The 18,632-nt window shown below is 52.7% G+C and overlaps 1 protein-coding gene across 1 annotated transcript; it reads right to left on the bottom strand.

Annotated features, from left to right (window-relative positions):
• Positions 1-2,882: 2,882 nt before the first annotated feature.
• On the bottom strand, positions 2,883-3,515 carry LOC144248778 (olfactory receptor 14J1-like). Its single transcript, XM_077790773.1, has one exon. It carries the CDS (start codon positions 3,513-3,515, stop codon positions 2,928-2,930), a length of 588 nt encoding a protein of 195 aa, XP_077646899.1. The 3' UTR covers positions 2,883-2,927.
• Positions 3,516-18,632: the final 15,117 nt, after the last annotated feature.

Raw genomic sequence — 18,632 nt, 5'->3', positions numbered from 1 at the left:
CACAGCCCAGCCGGCTCTGGCCCCACAGCTCTGCTCAGCCCAGGCTGCTCTGGGCACTGCCCCACGGCCTCAGCCCCTGCCAAGGGCACAGCAGCAGCTGCAGCTCAGCCAGGACTCAGCCCCACCATGGGGGAAGGGGCTTGGCCAAGGCCAAAGGAGCTCCCTGGCTGCCCTGCTCCCCTCTGCCTGAGGTGCTGAGAGCTCTGCAGCCCCTCCTGCCATCCCATCTGCCCAGGCCAGCACAAGAGCCCTGGCCCTGGGGCCCTCCAGAGCTGCTCCTGCTCCAGGCCCAGGGCCCATCCCAGAGCTGGGGCAGCCACAAAGCTGTGCCCATTTCTGCTCATTGCTGCTCTGATGGGGATGCACCCTCAGCCACTTGGAGGTTACTGATGAATTTTCCTACTCCAAAGGCCTCTGCTTTTTTGAGCTCTTCTGTTCAGGAATTCCGTGAAAAAGGCCCATAAATATATGTTATAAACACCTGAAGAAGAAAAACCTATGGGAAAATTCATGTCCTCAATTCATCTGTGGTGAATTAGACAGATTTCAGAAGTTTATTCCAAGTGAATATACTATATTGAAAACAATGCAGAAAGAATTGTTTTGTCTTGTTAAGTTTTCTTTTCCAGTTTATCGATTGATATCAGCAATGTCCAATTGATATTTATCCCCAGCACCTTCTAATACAGTCTAAAAATATATGGAACCAAGGGGCCACTGCTGCTCCTCAGGGACTTGTAGAATTAAGGGAACATGTTTGACATCATGGTGGCCCTTGGGACCAAGAGGCCATTGTGACACTGTGGGACCAAGGAGAGCATTGCTGCCCTTCCAGACCTCATGGAACCAAGGATCCACTGTGACACTGCAGGTCCCTGGGGGACCACGGTGACATTGTGACACTGTGGGGCCCAAAGATCCAAGGGACTTTGTGACACCAAGGGGTCCCATGGAACCAAAGGGACATTGTGACACTGGGATACCTCACGGAATCGTGGAGACCATTGGGACACTCTGGGGACTCATTAACCCTGGTGACACCAAGTTGTCTGGGAGTATTGATCTGCTGGAGGGTCGAGGGCTCTGCACAGGGCCCTGGACAGGCTGGATCCGGGGCCCAAATCCAACAAGGTGAGGTTTAACAAGTCCCAGTGCCGGGTCTTGCACTTTGGCCACAACAACCCCTGCAGTGCTACAGGCTGGGACAGAGGGGCTGGACAGCAGCCAGGCAGAAAGGGACCTACTGGGTCTGATGGACAGCAGACTGGACATGAGCCAGCAGTGTGCCCAGGTGCCAAGAAGGCCAATGGCTCCTGGCCTGGATCAGGAATGGTGTGACCAGCAGGAGCAGGGCAGTGATTCTTCCCCTGTGCTGGGCAATGGTTGGGCAGCACCTCGAGTGCTGTGTCTGGTTTGGGACCCCCAATTTAGGGCGGACATGGAGGGGCTGGAGCATGTCCAGAGAAAGGCAACAAGGCTGGTGAGGGATCTGGAGCACAAGTGCTGTGAGGAGTGGCTGAAGGAGCTGGGGTTGTTGATCCTGGAGAAGAGGAGGCTCAGGGAAGACAAGGTGGTGTCAGGGCACAGGTTGGACTCGATGATCTCCAAGGTCTTTTCCAGCCTTGCTGATTCTGGGATTCTCTGAAAACACCCTTGGAGCAGTTGCAGGAGAAGCCCTGGGCCTCCTCTTCAGAAGCTCCAGCAGCCCAGGTCCCTCAGCTTCTCCTCACAGCCCCAAAGCCCATCCTGTCAGTCCTGCAGAGCCTCTGCAGCTCCTCCTCACTGCCCAGAACAGGGAGCCCCACAGGCAGACACAGCAGCCCAGATGTGCCCCCCTGGCCTGGGGTGCCTCTGGCAAGGGAGCAGCACCAGGCACTGCAGGAGCCTGCAGACAATTCCTGCAGCACTTGTGGGATGATCCTGCTCCCCAAGGGACGTTCCCATGGTGCCAAGTCAGGAACTGCAATGGGGAGTGGGGGAGGAAAGGGCAAACAGGGATGGGCTGTTTGCAGGGGAGGGAACAGGGCTGGGCAAGAGGAAGAAATCTGGACCAGGGAAGAGTAAAGAAAGCAAAGGTGAAGCCAAGGAAATTCCTAGGGCAGTTTGGGGGTGGCTGCCAGGCAGCTCTGGCTCTGAGCAGCAGCGTCTCCAGTGGGACAGGAAACTCCCAGCTGAAAGGAAAAAACTTTCTGGCTGACTGCAGAGGCCAGGACAAAGCTGAGTGGTTTCCCAGGCATCACCCAGCCCTTCCTGGCCCCAGGGGCTGATGGCATTTGTGCTCCCTCAGGTTCATGTCCCCACACCAACAGCCTGCAGCTGCTCACGGGGGTTTTCTGTGCTGAGCATTGGCCTGGCCGTGTTCTTGAGAGAGCCTGGGCAAGGAGCCTGGAGCCCCCAGGCCCTGGCCTGAGGCATCAGCGCTGCCCCAGCAGTGCCCATGGCCTGTCCGTGCTGCAGCCCCGGCACTGCCACCCCCAGGACTGTGCCCGGCCCCGAGAGCACTCAGGCCCTGCAGCAACACCAGGGCCACCAGGGCAGCGGGGCAGGGCCACGGGAGCAGCACTGGCAGCACCAAGTGCTGCTGCTCCTGGGCACAGCTGCTGTGCCAGCCCTGATCTGCCCCAGCTCTGCACACAGGCATTGCTGCTGCAGCTCCAGAGAAGGCAACCAAAGGGAATTCCTGCAGAAAACTGTGCTGGGAGATCCTTTAGTTCCTTTAAAGCGACTGAGAATGAAGCCCCTCATTGACACAGTCTGTGGGTACAGGGAAAGTGGAGAGAAACAAAATGAGAAATGGCACAAAAAATGATATTTAGTGCAGACAATGTGGAAAAAACTAAAACAAAGGAAAAAATACCCAAACAAATCAACAAAATGTGTCAAAGATGACTTTTATTACAAGTGATTGGCAGAAATTGGCCAGCAGTTTAATGTTTCTGAAGGCATCCAGTCATCAGTGTCCACACTGCAGCCTTCAGTTCCTGGTTCCTCAGGCTGTAGATGAGGGGGTTCAGGGCTGGAGGCACCACCGAGTACAGAACTGACAGGGCCAGATCCAGGGATGGGGAGGACATCGAGGGGGGCTTCAGGTAGGCAAACACTGCAGTGCTGAGGAACAGAGAGACCACGGCCAGGTGAGGGAGGCAGGTGGAAAAGGCTTTGTGCCGTCCCTGCTCTGAGGGGATCCTCAGCACAGCCCTGAAGATCTGCACATAGGAGAAAACAATGAACACAAAACAGCCAAGTCCTAAACAGGCGTTACCTGCAATGAGCCCAAGTTCCCTGAGGTAGGATTTGGAGCAGGAGAGTTTGAGAATTTGGGGGATTTCACAGAAGAACTGGCCCAGGGCATTGCCATGGCACATGGGCAGGGAAAATGTATTGGCTGTGTGCAGCAGAGCAGTGAGAAAGGCACTGGCCCAGGCAGCTGCTGCCATGTGGGCACAAGCTCTGCTGCCCAGGAGGGTCCCATAGTGCAGGGGTTTGCAGATGGACACGTAGCGGTCATAGCACATGATGGTCAGCAAGAAATACTCTGATCCAATGAAGAAGGAAAAAAAATAGAGCTGTGCAGCACATCCTGTGTAGGAGATGTTCCTGGTGTCCCAGAGGGAATTGTGCATGGCTTTGGGGACAGTGGTGCAGATGGAGCCCAGGTCGCTGAGGGCCAGGTTGAGCAGGAAGAAGAACATGGGCGTGTGCAGGTGGTGGCCGCAGGCTATGGCGCTGATGATGAGGCCGTTGCCCAGGAGGGCAGCCAGGGAGATGCCCAGGAAGAGGCAGAAGTGCAGGAGCTGCAGCTGCCGCGTGTCTGCCAGTGCCAGCAGGAGGAAGTGGCTGATGGAGCTGCTGTTGGACATTTGCTCTGGCTGCACATGGGAATCTGTAAAAAAATAATTATGGAATAGTTGGGTTTGGAGAGGACTTTAAATATCCCAGCACAGCTTGCAGGCACTCTTCCCCTCACTGCCTGCCCAGGGTTCTGCTGCCTGGAGCTGTCCCTGCCAGCTGCTGCTTTCCTGTGCCCAGGGCTGAGCCCTGCCAGAGCTGCCAGAGCCCAGCCCAGCCCTGGAGGCTCGGGTCTGCCCTGCAGACCCCTCCCAGCTCAGGCACTGCCCAGGGGCAGCTCTGGCTCTGCAGGCTCTGATGGCAATGTCAGAGTAGCCCTGAGGAGGCTGGAAAAGCCACACTGATGCTGTCTCTAAGGGGCCCGGTGCTGATTTCTGTCACTCCCTGGGTTATTCACATCTAGAGATTTTTTTTTTTTATTTTTGTAAACCTAAACTGAGAGATTAATATCTATCTGCAATTTTCCATCCAGGCAACCCAGAATATTAGATTTTCAAAGCAGGATTTCCCCCTTGATGTAGCCCCTGCCTTACTGTGGTCTTTGTATGATCTGCTCGTTTCTAGAGTTTAATGTTATGCTGGGAGCAGTCCTGAAAAATGCAGCATCCTCACCACACAAGAAAATTCCAAGTCCTACCAGCTGTGTCCTTCCACCCAGATCTTGTCCCCCAGTGCTGGGAGCAGCTCCAGGGCCGGCTGAGAGCTGTCCCTGGCAGGCAGCAGAGTCCCTGGCCCAGCACAGCGCCCTGGGCTGCAGGACCCTGCTCTGCAGGACAGCCCTGGGCACCCCTGGCTGCTCTGCACAGGAGATGAGCAGAGAATGCACGCACAGGGTCTGTGGGCATCGGGATGTTCCAGCTTTAGGAGATCTCTCCAGGAGCTGCAGCTGCATTGTCCTGCAGCCAGAGGTTCCTGTGCCAAGGGCTGGCAGTGATTCTGCCCGAGGCACTTCTCAGCCCCTTCCCAGCCCTGACTGATTGAAGCTCTCTGTGCCTCTGTGCTGTGCCCGGGCTGGCTGCAGGCAGTGCCCCAGCCCTGCTGGGCTGGGAGAAGAGCTGCTCAGCAAGAGAAATGTGCTTTTGAAGCTTTTCCTGGTTACCAGGATCACCCTCTGTGCCAGGATCCCAGCCCAGCTCAGCAGCACAGACACAGCACAAGGATTTTAATGACCCTCTGGGGCTTTGTGCTCAGGCCCTGAACATCAGGCCCTCAGAGGGAACTGTAGAAACATCTCCAGAACTCCAAGTCAGAATCCAACTCCAAAGTTTCTTGGACTTTTAATGGGTCCCACTGAGAGACACGACTGAGAAAGTTTCCTCAGGCCCCAGGCAGAGCAGAGAACTGGAGGCACTGATGCCAGGTGGGGACAAAGAGAAGCCAAGTCTTGGTGCCCTGGGGCACAGCAGGGTCTGTGCCACCAAGGGCTGTGAGGAGACACCTTGTCTTGAGGCCCTGGGGCCTCCTGGCACAGCCCCAGCCAGGCTGGGCACTGTCAGCCCCTGGTCCTGCCCTCAGCATCCCCCCCATGCCCACATCTCAGTGGCCTCAAGGATCTGCTGGAAGGAGTCCCTGGGGAGCCTTGGTCAGGAATGGCCCTGGGGGCTCCTTCATGCTCCCCGGGACTGCAGGTTTTTGAAAGGACTTTTGGTTTGGCTTTTGCCTTGGAGTCTCTGAGAGCTTTCTGCAATCCTGGTCTCCAATTATCTGCTTTAATTAGTCCCTGGAGAGGCTTTGTCAGTAACAACACTCAGTGGGGCCCATTAATGCTTCAAGGTACTTCAGTTCTTTTAAGGTACTTGGTGTTTCCCTTTTGCTACAGACTCTGTGAGAGGTTTGTGCAATCCTGTCCCCAATTATCTGCTTTAATGACTCCCTTGAGAGCTTTGAAGTGACACTCAGTGGGGCTCATGAATACTTTGAGATTCTTAACTTTTGTAAGGTACTTTAGATTTTCCTTTCCACATTGAGAGTTCTTTGAGCCATTTTCAGTCTCTGAGAGGTTTTTGTGCCATCCTGGCCTCCAGTTCTTTCCTCCAAGGACTCCATGAAGAGTCTGTGGTATAGATGGACCTTTGTGGGTCCCATTAATGCTTTAGACTCCAACCACTTTGGGGTTTTCCTCTGACTTTGACTCCGGGAAAGGTTTGTGCAATCTCCTCTCAGGCCCTGAAGTTCCAGGTCTCAGCTCCAAATGCACCATGGGGCTCATCAGGATCAAGCAAGTCCTGACAAACCATGGCTCTGCCTCAATTTCTCTCTGCTCTCGTGCAGTTTGTCAGGAAGTTTCTGTAGTGGTTTTGGTTCACCATTTTGAGATTTCTCGGCCAATGCTTCAATTAGTGTGGTGGATTCAGTGTTGGCTAATTACCAGTGCACTCACTAGAATATACTTACTCATTTCCTGCTGTGAGATAGGATTAGGAGAAAGGCAAAGTAGGCTTAAAATATTAGAAGTGTATAAATAAAATTGTATTAATAATAACTAAAGAAAGAGTAATAAGAATCAGAGCAAAATTTTCAGAACACTTCCCCTCTCCATACAACCTGACAATGTAGAGACAAAACCTGAAATTTTCAGTCAGTTTACCACCTCTAGAATAGTCTTTCTTCACTTCACTTAGGTAGAGAAGTTCCTCTTGTTTATGTTATGGAGACTTCTCCACAACAAAACAGCTATCTCATGGCTTTTCATTTTCACAAATAGCAGCTGCCTGGAGAAATCTGCAATCATGAACTCCCTCCCATGTTTTCCCACCTTTTCCCACAGATGTGCTTATGGGCAATGCCAAGTTATGGGGTATTAGTCCCAAGATGAGCTCTTTAAGAGCAAAGGTTCTCTTCATCTCTTTCTGAAATCATCTTCATCTCTGGGAACAGAGGTCTTCCTCTCTTCCTGAGGGTGCAGGGTCTCATCACTGTTCTCCCTTTCTCTGTCCAAACCTCTCATTGGAGATCACAGCTACTGCAACATTTGCTTACTTTAGCATGGAGGCCTTTGCTGAAACAAGTCATCGTCCCATACTTTTCAATTCATTATAGGGAAAAAGAGAGTCTGATGTATCAATGACATCCTTCTCCACAGCTTTACCAGAGGATTTCAGCCCCAAGATCAAGGCATCTCCTCATCCCTCCCATCTGGGACTCAACTTCCCCTTCCCTGCCCTCGGTGTGTCCATGCTGCTCCTCTGTGTGCCTGCCCTGTGTCCTTTTCTCTCAGTGGAGGGAGGATGGCAGCACTGGCAGAGTCAATATCTCCCGGGGCTGCAGATGGTTCCGTGAGCCCGGCTGGGCTCGGTGCTTGCGGCCGGAGCTGTTTTGCCATGGAGGTTTCTGCAGCGGCTGCGCTGGGGCTGTGTCAGGCTGGGCCGCGCTGGGGCAGGGCCAGGATCTCAGCAGCCAGGCCAGAGCCCAGCAGCAGCACGGCCGGGGCCGATGGCTTCTCCTGCCCTGCCCGCCGGCTGCGGGCGAAGCCCAAGGGCGGCAGAGCCTTGGCCGAGCCGGCCCGGCCCGGGGCTGCTCCTGGGGCCCGGCGGATCCTGGCCGGGCCCGGGCTGGCGGCGGGGCAGGGCTCGGCAGGGCCAGATGTCAGCACCCGCAGCCATGGCCCGGCCTCGGCCCCGCGGCCTCCCCTGCCCTGCCCGGCAGCCAATGGCGCCTGGCGGCTCCCTGGGAAGGGGCCCGGCCCCACGGCAGGAGCCGCCCGGCCCCACGGCCGAGACGGGGCTGGGCCGGCCTCGGCACCTCTGTGGGGCCAGAAGGGAGAGAGACCCAGCCAGGCTTTCTCATCTCTAACTTGTGTCTGCACAGAGGCGTCTGCAGCTTCCTTAGTGCTTTAACAGACTGTCAGCTCTCAAAGCTAATTACTGATTGGTTTTTTGTCAGACATGGAGGAAACTGCTAGCAGCTTCTCTCAGGACATCACTTCTGTGATGCAAAACCACCACAGCAGCACAGAGCACAGAGCTCCATGTAGTGGCCATGTGCCCGAGGCCTCGAAACCCCTCCTTGGGAGATCTCTGGGCCCTCTCCAAGGTGTTTTCAAATGAAAACATTCATCTCAGAGTCTAAGAAAATTATCAGGGCATAGGGCTAGCCTGACCTGTCTGTCCTGACTACTTTTGTCTGGGAGCAATCCTTGGATATATGGAATTTGGAGGCCAAATTCTAATTTTGGCCATGGGCCCTAGACATGAAGGCCGGTTCTATTCCATAGGAAGGAAGGAAGAGAGCCCCAGTGAGTGTTTCACGGACAGATCAGGGGTGACCACCAGAGGCTAGATAGAGTGGCAGTTTTTTTTCTGCAAGATACCCTTGCATATAGGAAAATTCTTAGGGAGAATATCAGTTTTAGCAATGGGCATCTGAATAGGCAGAGCGTTCTTTTCCATAGAAAGAAGAACACAGAACACCATTGCTTCAGGAGCTGATGAGAGGTAGCCCTTGACATCCCAAGATCACCCAGACCTGTCAGGTGGCCCCTGGCAGGCCAAGCCAGACAGACCTGGTCTATGTTCCCTCGCTTCCATGGGGCCTCACAGTGTCCCAATGGTCCCTTGCTTCCAGGAGGCCCTGAGGTGTCACAATGCCCCCTTGGTGACACCAGGCCCTGCAGGGTCGGAATGGTCTCCATGGTTCCATCAGGCCCCACAGAGTCATAATGGTCTCTGGGCCCATGAAGCCCCATGGTGTCACCATGGCCCCTTGGTTCCATGGGCTCCAGTGGTGCCACAATGATCCCCTTGGTTCCATGAGGTGCCCACAGTGTCACAGTGATCTCCATGAGAAGGAAAGAACCGAGACCCAGTGTGGCAGCAGCAGCCACCTGAGGCCAAAACCAGACAGATCTCTCAGTCCTGGTTGCTTTTGTCTAAAAGCAACCCTTGGATATAGGGAATTTTAGAGGTGGATCCCCAGTTTTTGCCATTTCTGTGTAGATAAGATGGACAGTTCTTTTCCATGGGAAGGACAGCACACAGCCCAAATGTTTCAAAAGCAGATGATAGGCGACCCCCAAGGGGTCAGGGGCAGCCAGATCTGTCTCTCCTGGATGATTTCACTTGAGAGCAATCCTTGGATGTATGAAGTTTTCGAGGTGGAATCCCAGTTTTTGCAATGGGTACCTGCTCAGGATGGATGTTTTTTTCCTATATGAAAGAAAAGTGTGAAGTCCAAGTCTTCTGGAAGAAAATGAGAGGTGGCCACCCTTCGGACAAGCCAACCAGACCTTGGCACCTTTCATCTAGAGGCTATCCTTGGACACAGGGCATTTTGGAGGGGGAATCTCAATTTTGGCCAAGAGCACCTGGACAGGAAGATGAGTTCTTTTTCATAAGAAGGAGAGCACAGAGGCCCAGTGTTTCAGAGGCACATGAGTGCCAGCCCTCAGGAAGCCAAGGCCAGCCAGACCTGTCAGTCCTGGTAGCTTTTTTCTGGGAGCTATCATTGGATATATGCTATTCCTGGGATATGAGAATCCACACACAAAATTGGCAGGTGCCAAATTTTGGCTATGGGTGCCTGGTCAAGATAGCTGTTTTTTTTTCTTAAGACAGAAACACACATAGACGTAGTGTTTGAAAGGCAGATAAGAGGTGGTCCCCAGGTGCCCCAGCCAGACAGACCTGTTCCATGCTCCCTTGGTTCTGTGGGACCCCACAGTGTCACAATGGTCTCCTTTGTTCCATGAGACCCTGGAGTGTCACAATGTTCCCCTTGATCCTGCAGTGTCACAATGGCCCCGTGCTTCCATGAGACCTTGCAATGTCACAATGGCTTCGTGGTTCCACAGAGCCCTGATGTGTCACAATGGCCCCTCGGCTCCGTGTGCCCTCGCTGTGTCACAACGGCTCCTCTGTGACACTGCGGCTGCACAGGGTCACCATGGACCCTTGGTTCCATGAGGTTCCGCAATGTCACCGTGGTCGCTGTCAGAGGCTGGATGAGATCCATGTCCCGAGACACCTTGGGATGCTCGGAATGCCCGTGTGGGGCCGGGGGCGGGTCAGGCCTTGGTTTGTGGTGGGACAGAGCCCCGCCCCCAGCCTGGCCTGGCAGAGCTGTCAATCACACAGCAGGGGCGGTGCTGATTGGCTGAGCTGTCAACCAATCACACACCAGCAGCTGGTGCCTACCCTGACTCTGATTGGGCAATCAGCTGGCAGTCCCACCCCAGGGGCGGGCCCATGGAGGCCCAGGGGGTTAAAAGCCGGAGCACGAGGCCAGCCCATGGTCTGGATCCTGCCTTCTCCTGGGGTTCGTCTGTTAGCGACGCTGGGACCTGAGCAGTTTGTGCCTCTGTGCATCTTTCTATAGATCTTCTGTCTTTCTGATGTTCTCTATTTCTCCTCTTTCTAATCCTACTTACCTGGAAACTGTTTGGGGTAACTTAGCATTCTAAGGGTTAAAGGTTTTTAGGTTAAATGGACTAAGTTAATGAAGTTAATGATATGATAAGATTTTATCTTGAAGTGGATGTTGTATGAAACCCTTTGCCAAACTTCATTGATTGTCTATATTTTGCCAGTTACGTTTTGTGTAATTTTGACCTCTTAGCTCTGTTGGTTAGAGCATGGGGCTGGTATCACCAAGGTTGTGGTTTCAGTTCCAAAGTGGGCCATTCACTTAAGAGCTGGACTTGATGATCCTTGTGGGTCCCTTCCTACCAAGAATATCCTTTGCATCTGGCTATGGTGAGAATATCAGGTTGATGTTTCTCCTGTGCACCAAACTCAAGTAAAGGAACCTTTGGTGACCCCCAGCATTTTCAGTGTTCTGGGGTGTTACAGCACTGCAGGCTCACAATGGTCTCTTGTTTCCATGAGACCCCACAGTGTCACCCTGGCCCCTTGGATCCATGGGCCCAACAGTGCCACAATGATCCCCTTGGTTCCACAACTTCCCACAGTGTCACACTGGCCCCTTGGTTCCATGAGGATCTGCAGGGTCACACAGGTTTGTGACATTTGTCCTTGCTGCCCCTCACATACCCCTGCCCCACAAACAGCCCTGAGTCACCCGTGAGGGACAGGCCCTGCTGTGCCAGGCTGGGCTCAGGGCTTGGCCTTTCTGCTTCCCCCAGCCAGCCCAGGCCTTGCTCAGCATTGCAGTTCCCTGCTCTGAGCCTTGGGCTCCCTGCAATCCTGGCCTCAAGGACCTGCTCTCACCTGGGAGCCTTTGGCAGTCCCTGCCCTCAGTGGGGCCCAGTGATGCTCCAAGGGACTTGGCGTTTTGCTTCTGACTCCTTGAGCAGCTTCTTCAGCCTTCTCTCAGTGCCTGAGGGTTCTGGACTCAGCCCCAAATCCACCATGGGGATAATCAAAATGCAGGAATCCTTCAGGGGTGCTTTGTCTTCATTCAATTGTCTGCAAATCTCCTGGGCTTGTGTAGCTGATTGGAGTCAGTTTGGAGTCCTTGTAAGGAGGAAGATTTCCAAGTGCACCTCCTGAATTTTTTTTTTTTAATCAAGTGAGCATTCTTAGTTTCCAGTTCAGGGAAGAGCTGATAGAAGCATTCCCCAGGTGACCTTGATGCTCAGTGTCTCCTTAGGAGGTCTGGGCATGTAGAAGAATGAGCCCCCTGAGGACTGACCCTGTTTGGACAAGCTGCTCCTCACCCCCAGCCTCACCATGTCTGACATCGCCCACCTGGCACTGACATCCCTGTGCCCTGCAGCAGAACCTTGTCCCTGAGCTCTGCAGCTCCATGTCCCAGCCCATTGCACCATGTCCCACCTGCTCTCCTCAGGGCTCTGCCTGCACACAGGCCCAGGAGAAGTTTTCCTGTTGGGAAAGAAAGAATGCAAAAACCTGAGCAGGTTTCCTAAACAACAAACACAACTCAGGAGCCACCTGTTCAGTACAGGCTGCCTGTAATGGTGTCACCTTTCTACAAGGGACAGTGTGACCAGAAATGATCTCTGGAAGCAGAATTCTCTGAGTCTCCTAGCTGAATTCTCTGTCCCGGCCTTTTCCTTGTATCCGTGTTGCAGATGGAAGCTGCTGGTGCCATCCTCACCTTTTACCTCTCTTTGGAATGTAAACAGATGTTCCCAGCTGTGTTAAGCAGGATTTTCTCAATGTTTCTATAAATCTTTTGTGTTCCCCATGGAACGAAGGGGCCATTTTGGCACTGAGGGGGTGATGTGGAAGCAAGGAGTCAGTTGTGACCCTGGGGTCCCATGAAACCAAGGGGCCACAGTGACATAGCAGGGCCACATGGATCCAGTGGTCCATTGTGACACTGTGGATCCAAAGAGACCATGGAGACACCTCCAGAACCTCATGGAACCAAGGAGTCCATGGTGACCCAGTGGGACTGCATGGAGCCAATTGTCCATGGTGGCACTGCCCATCCAAGGAGGCCATTTGGACACTGTGGGAGCTCATGGAGCAAGATGGCCATTGTGACACTGAAGAACTTCATGATACCAAATATCCATGGGGACACAGCAGGGCATCATGGGAACACACAAAACGCTCTTGACAGTGTGGAAACTCCTGGAACCAGGGGCTGTTGTGGGACTGCAGAACCAGCACAGCTGCTGCACCTTGTCCCCTGCCCTGCACAGCTCCTTGGGAGGCACGGCAGGAGCAGCACCCTGGGAGCCTCAGGAATGCCCCTCTGGAATCCATGGCACACACTCCCAGGGCTGGAATTCCAGTTCCCAGCCAGGAAAAGATGTTCCTGCCCTTGAAGGCAAAGCTCTTATGGAAGGGCCAGAAGACAAGCTGAGCAAGATCTTAGAGTGACATTTCACTGCCAGCCTTCCTAACTTCACCTATGGTTGTTGTAGCTCATGGATTGGGAAATAAATCAGGGCAGGGTCTTTGGTGGGAGCTGCCCTGGGTCAAAGGAGGCACTGAGAGAGAAACAGAGCAGGCAAAGGAAGGCAGGAGAGAAAGGAGGTGTTTTGGTTTGGAATTGCAGGTGTCCGCTAAGGAGGGCAGGAGCCTCCCCTGAAATGGTAAAATGTAGACTCTTTCAGAATTTTCATAAATTTGAAATTAAGGGGGGGGCTCTCAGATAAAAATATGGGAGCAAGAATAACTGTTTTTTATTAGGGAAGAAAATAGAACTATAAAATAAACAATGCAGTAAACTGAAATAACACTGACAGAGTCAGAATATAACCTGATACCCTTTTGGACAGGGTATTGCCACAATCCAATTGGATTTGTGGCTGCAGTCCTCCAGGAATGTCAGCTGTGGTTCTGTTGGAGAAGTGATCCTATAGGAAAGGGTGTCTTCCTCTGAAGAGGAAGAGGCAGCTGTTCCTCTGAGAAATCCAGCACAGAAAAATCTGTGTTGGTGGGCCAGAATCTCAAGACTAGATGCAGGTAAGAATGCTTGGCTCCTCCCTCTGGATGGAACATCTCACAATGGAATGTTACAGTTCTTATCAGTCATGCAGTGACATTCAATAGCCCATTATCAGCAGATGTCTCCCCTGAGGGAGGATTAATTGTGGAAGAGATAAGGAAAAACTGCCCACTTAACACAGGACAACTGCCATACAGATGGCAAATAGAACACATCTTGCTTTTCAGTCTGGGACAGGAGGACACAAACAAAATCAGCTGAGAAGGCAGCACTCTGAAAATCAAATCAGAATTGACGGAAAATGAATGGGACAGAAATCAATAATTCTGATAGTTTTACTTATTATCAAAATAAATCACACCCACCCAGCCCCACATAATCCTGACCCCACAATCTCAAATTTGGATCTCGCTTCTCCCGATCACCTTCCAACCCCATCTCTCCCTGGAGGCTGAGGAATTGAGCAATTTTGGCATGGGACTGAGGTGGGAACCAGCCATTTTGAGGTAGGATTGAGTCACTTTAGGTGACAGACCAATCCCCCTTGGGTTTTGGAGTGCAAAGATATGGAGAATACTACCAGATATCCGCCAAGAACCCAGAAATTCTCCAGAAGATTTTTCCAGGCAGTGGTTATTCGTGGAAATGAAAAGCCATGAGATAACTGTTTTCTTGTGGAGAATTCTCCATAAGATTAACAAGAGGCACTTCTCTCCTGATGTGAACTGAAGTGTTATAAATTGAAGTGAATAATTTGATTCAGCCTTTTAAGATCAATTAATAATTTTATTAATTACAGCAAGCGATAGCAAGCAAACAGCGCTGGGTGCAGCTGGGAGCCTGGCTCTGCCAAAAGCTGACGACCTTTCCTTCTCTTCAGTCCCTTTTTATCCAGCACAAGTGGGGGTGATGGGTTTCCTTCCACTGTGGTTATCAGTTCCAGCAGTAGTTGGTTTGACAAGTGGGAGTGATGGATCTCCTTCTGCTGTGGTTATCAGTTCCAGCCAGTCCTGCAAGATTTTTCACAATCTTTGTTTGCGGTTACCAGCCTTGCCCAAGCCTGCAAATTCCATGCCCCGACTCCCCAACCCTTTTTATCCTAATTTCATACTTTTGATGAACAAACAAGTCAATGCAGTTTTTCACACTTTAGTAGCCTTGTGTTCCTCACCTTGGGGTGAATGATCCTTGTCAGTCTCACTGGAATCATTTGCTCCCTTTCCTCCAGTGATTTTAACAAACTTTTCAGGGAAGGACGAAAAAATATTTTCTTTGCAATGGACACCCACAAAAGCCATTTTCCTCATAAGTTCTCCCAAATGTTGCTCAGAGGAAGCTGCATCCAAGTTTCCAAGAGTTCCTCCAGAAAGAGCCACGAGCTCCTCAGAGGAGGGAACCGGGCTGTTGTCAAAGGCACTTGGGGTCAGACAACAGTGCCCTGAACTCACTGTGCCAAAATAATATTGTAATCTGGTTAACAAAATTGTTACATAGATACCTCTGCCCCAGTTAAGGAGCTCAGGCGACCAAATCCAAAGTGGATTTTATTGATCAGTAAATGTGAGGTAGAGAGAGATGCAAAGAAAAAGAAAAGGAGGGAGAGCAAGGGAGTGACAGGGACAGAGATCTCCCCTGGTGCGGTGCAAGTGTGACATTGTCGCCTGTGTGCGTGGCCTTCCCAGGGTGGGGGTTTTACACCTGAGCCAGTTTGGGTAAGGGGGGTGGTGTTCACCCCCCACCCCGAGCAGGGATTGCCTCACTGTTTCCAGTTACAATGTCAGATGTAACCAAAAGTGTTTTCAGTCACCATCTCCATAAACTGTTATCAACAGGTGGGGCAGTGTTCTTTATCTCTTCCATGGCTCAGCTCTGATAACGCCCTCCAGGGCCATCTTCTGTTAATGGGCCATTGAGTGTCACTGCAGCACTGATAAAATTACATCATCCCATTGTGGGATGCTCCGCCCAGGGGGAGGAACCAAGCATTCCTACCTGGATATAATCTCACCATTGCAGCACCACGACCACCTTGCCTACTGCATTCCCAGAGGACAAGAGCTCCATAACCACCACTAGACGTTCAGAGGAAGACCAGACCCTTCTACAGGATCACGGCTTTGACAGAATCACGTTCATCATTCCAGCTGGACTGCAGCCACCATTTCATCAGACAGCTACCACCACCCTGACCAACGGGGTGTCAGGTTATATCCTGACTCTGTCAGATTAAGCCAGTGTTTCTGTATCATTGCTGTGATCTTAATTTTCTTACTCAATTGTCATTCTGGCTTAGACTCTCCCACTGGTTTACCTTCAAACCAGTACAAAACTCAATGTGCTCATCCCTTGTTTTTTCCCAAAACAGGATTTCCCATTCCCAAACGTTTGCCAGATGGAGGAGAAGGTCGCGAGGAAGAGGAAGGAGCCCTGGGAAACCCAGGCAGGTGAGGAGGAAGTCAGTGCCCCTTTCTCCCTCTCTCCTGCTCCATCTCCCAGCCCAGCACAGCCCCCAGCTGCAGGACAGCCCCGCTGCCAGTGCCCTCCTGCCGGGGATGCACTGGGGGGATCTCCTTGCCCTTCCCTGTGGCACGGAGGCAAATCGCATCCTCTCCCTGTCCTTCCGTTCCCAGAGCAGGATCTGAGGATGGAGAGCAGGGAGGAAAAATCCCTGCAGCAGAACCTCATGGAAGAGGCCATTTTGAGTGGCTCCACAGTGCAGGAATCCAACGGGAAGGAAAAGCCCTGGAGATCCCACAGGAGGAGGGGCTGCAAATCCAGACCAGGGTGTTCTGAGGAGGAAAGTTCCACCCTGGGCCAGGAAGGTGGGCAGAGCTCCAGCCAGAGCTTGGAGCTGTTGGTCACTGGGCAGCATAATGGTGGGGAGAAGCCCTCCAAGTGCTTGGAGTGTAGGAAGAGCTTCAGGCACAGCAAAACCCTGATCCGCCACCAGATGATCCACACCGGAGAATGGCCCTACGAGTGTGGGGAGTGCGGGAAGGGCTTCGGCTGCAGCTCTGCCCTTGCCACCCACCAACGTATCCACACAGGGGAGAGGCCTTACGAGTGCCCCGGCTGTCAGAAAAGATTTCACTCCAGCTCCAATGTCTTTGTACATCATCGGATTCACACGGATGAGAGGCCCTTCCTCTGCCCTGACTGCGGGAAGGGCTTCAAGCACAGCTCCAACCTTGTCAGGCACCGGCGCATCCACACCGGGGAGAGGCCCTACGAGTGTCCCCAGTGTGGGAAGAGCTTCTCAGACCGCTCATTCTTTACCCAGCACCAGCAGAGGCACCAGTAAAGGAAGACCTGTGAGAACCCCGCCTGCAGGAAGAGCTTCGAGTGCTGCTCCAGCTCCATCCCCATCAGAGGACCCACCCTGATCAGCATCCTGGTGACCACATTCCCTGTGATACACAGAGGGAAGTGGCTGATGTTCTTTTTATTTTTGCTCCAGTTATCTTTTATCTACCTCCATTCAAAACACAGAAAATTGGGGTTTAAATTAACAAATGCATCAAACACATCTAAAGCCTCACATCTTAGTTGTGTTTTGGGGAATCTTGGATTCCGGGAGATATCTGTGAGGATATGGGGGAGTTTGGGGGCTATTTGGTTTAGTTTTCTTTCTTTCTTGGCACTCCAAAAAATGAGAGGGACTGATCTGTCAGCTGAAAACCACTCAGTGCCACTAAAAACTACTGAATCCCACCCCAAAATTACTCAATTCCACCGCCTCTCAGGGTGAAATTGGGTTGCAAGGGGATTGTGCAAAGCAGGATGCAAATCAGGATGGGCATTGGGTGGGGTGGGATGGGTGGGATGGGGATTGGGAGGTGTGAAATGGGGGAGGTACAGCATGAGAAGGGATCATGATGTCCAGGAGGGGTGGGATGGGTTGGGATAGGGATTAGGGATGTGGTCTGGGGTCTGAAATGAGACAGCAAAAATTTGGGGATGATTAAGATAGGGGGAACCCATTACTGGGTGAGTTTTTTAATAGTCTCCCTTAATGAAGAGATGCTGGTGCGGTGGTGTGTTTTTCTTTCATTTAATATTAGTTTAATATCTGTTTCCCCCCCCCAACCCCCCTTTCCCTGCCCCTTTCCCTTTCCCTGGAACCTTCCCTGTCATGTTAGTTCTGCCCTAAACTCCTCCCCTGCTATTCCCTTAGTGGTTACTGTTCCTACACCCCTCCTCCTGAGTTCTGTATAAAACCTCTGCTCCCGCCCCCGAGGGGGTCTTGGGGCTCACTAAATAAAACCATCCCGTTCACCCCCCAAGTCCCGTGTAGCCTTCGTCTGTCCCCGCGTGCCACGAACTGAACTGCAGAGCTTGCAGGGGGAAGCGGCCGCCCGTTCTCTTCCCTTACCGCCCAGCACGGCTCGGAGTGCCGCGGTGAGAGGAGCGCATGCCGCGCCACAACATATGGTAGCAGAGGATGGTTCCCTCCTTCGTCTTGTAGGAAAAATGGGCAAATTCGTGGGGGTGCCCGCCTCACAGAAGAAGAAGGAGAGAAGAGGAAAATCTACGGCCGTAAAAGCTCTGCCGGATGCTATGAGAAGCTGAGCGCCGAGCGAAAAAGATTGAGGCTCCGGGACCTCTTTGTTCTCGCCATCTACCCGCCCTGGAGCAGCCGTGCTGCATGGGCAGCCGGGCTGCAGAGCTTTTTGGTGGGCAGTCTTACCCGAGGACATAGAGAGCGGTTTTGGCAGCGGCTCGGGGGAGCCTGAAGAGGGGCTGACCGAGAAGAGGTTCGTTCCTCGGTCAGCATCTGCAGCGAGACCACCGGAGGCTGATAGTGGCCGAAACCAAGGCTTCGGGGACGAGTCTTGGTTTAACGGGAACACCCAGGCCTCCGGAAGGGCCAAAACCGGAAAGGAACATCCCCAGTTTTTAGCGCGACTTTTCCATCGAGTCGAAGAGAAGATTCAAGCCATCTCCGTCCGAGCCTGCAAGGTAAGGTAGGCTACACGGGGTGGGGATCGCCCCGACGGGCGGCTGGGTCTGCCACTTTTTTTTTTTTTGCGTTTTAACCCCCGTCTGCGCCCAGACTGGGGCTGTAGCCTTGCATGTCCCTGCCAGGCGGGTGGGTTTTCCTTTTCTGGGGGAAGCTAGCACTGAGTGCTATTCTTCGCCTAGTCTTCTGTGGGGACCTAGATTGGATCACTTTTTCTTCTCCTCGAAAATGTTGTCTTCTCTATCCTCCCCTCCCCATTCTGGGCTGGACGGAGGGGGTAGAAAAGACACCAGTAGGGAACAGCTAAGAGGGCGACACGTTAGCTATAGGAGAGTTGTTAAAACGGGGCCCTTTACACCCACGCATTGCGCCGACATCCAGCTGCGTTGGGCCCCCCCCCCCTCCTATAAATTTCCCCTTTTTGCTTCTGTGAAGATCCCTATATCCCCATCCCCTCGGACTTTCCTAAAACCCTTTCCTATCCTCCCTTGGGGATTGCTGTGGC

This window comes from Lonchura striata, unplaced genomic scaffold (assembly GCF_046129695.1).
Source record: "Lonchura striata isolate bLonStr1 unplaced genomic scaffold, bLonStr1.mat Scaffold_85, whole genome shotgun sequence".
NCBI classification, from domain to species: Eukaryota; Metazoa; Chordata; class Aves; order Passeriformes; family Estrildidae; genus Lonchura; species Lonchura striata.
Note: the sequence above shows the minus strand (reverse complement) of the source record. Positions and strands in the feature narration are given on the sequence as shown.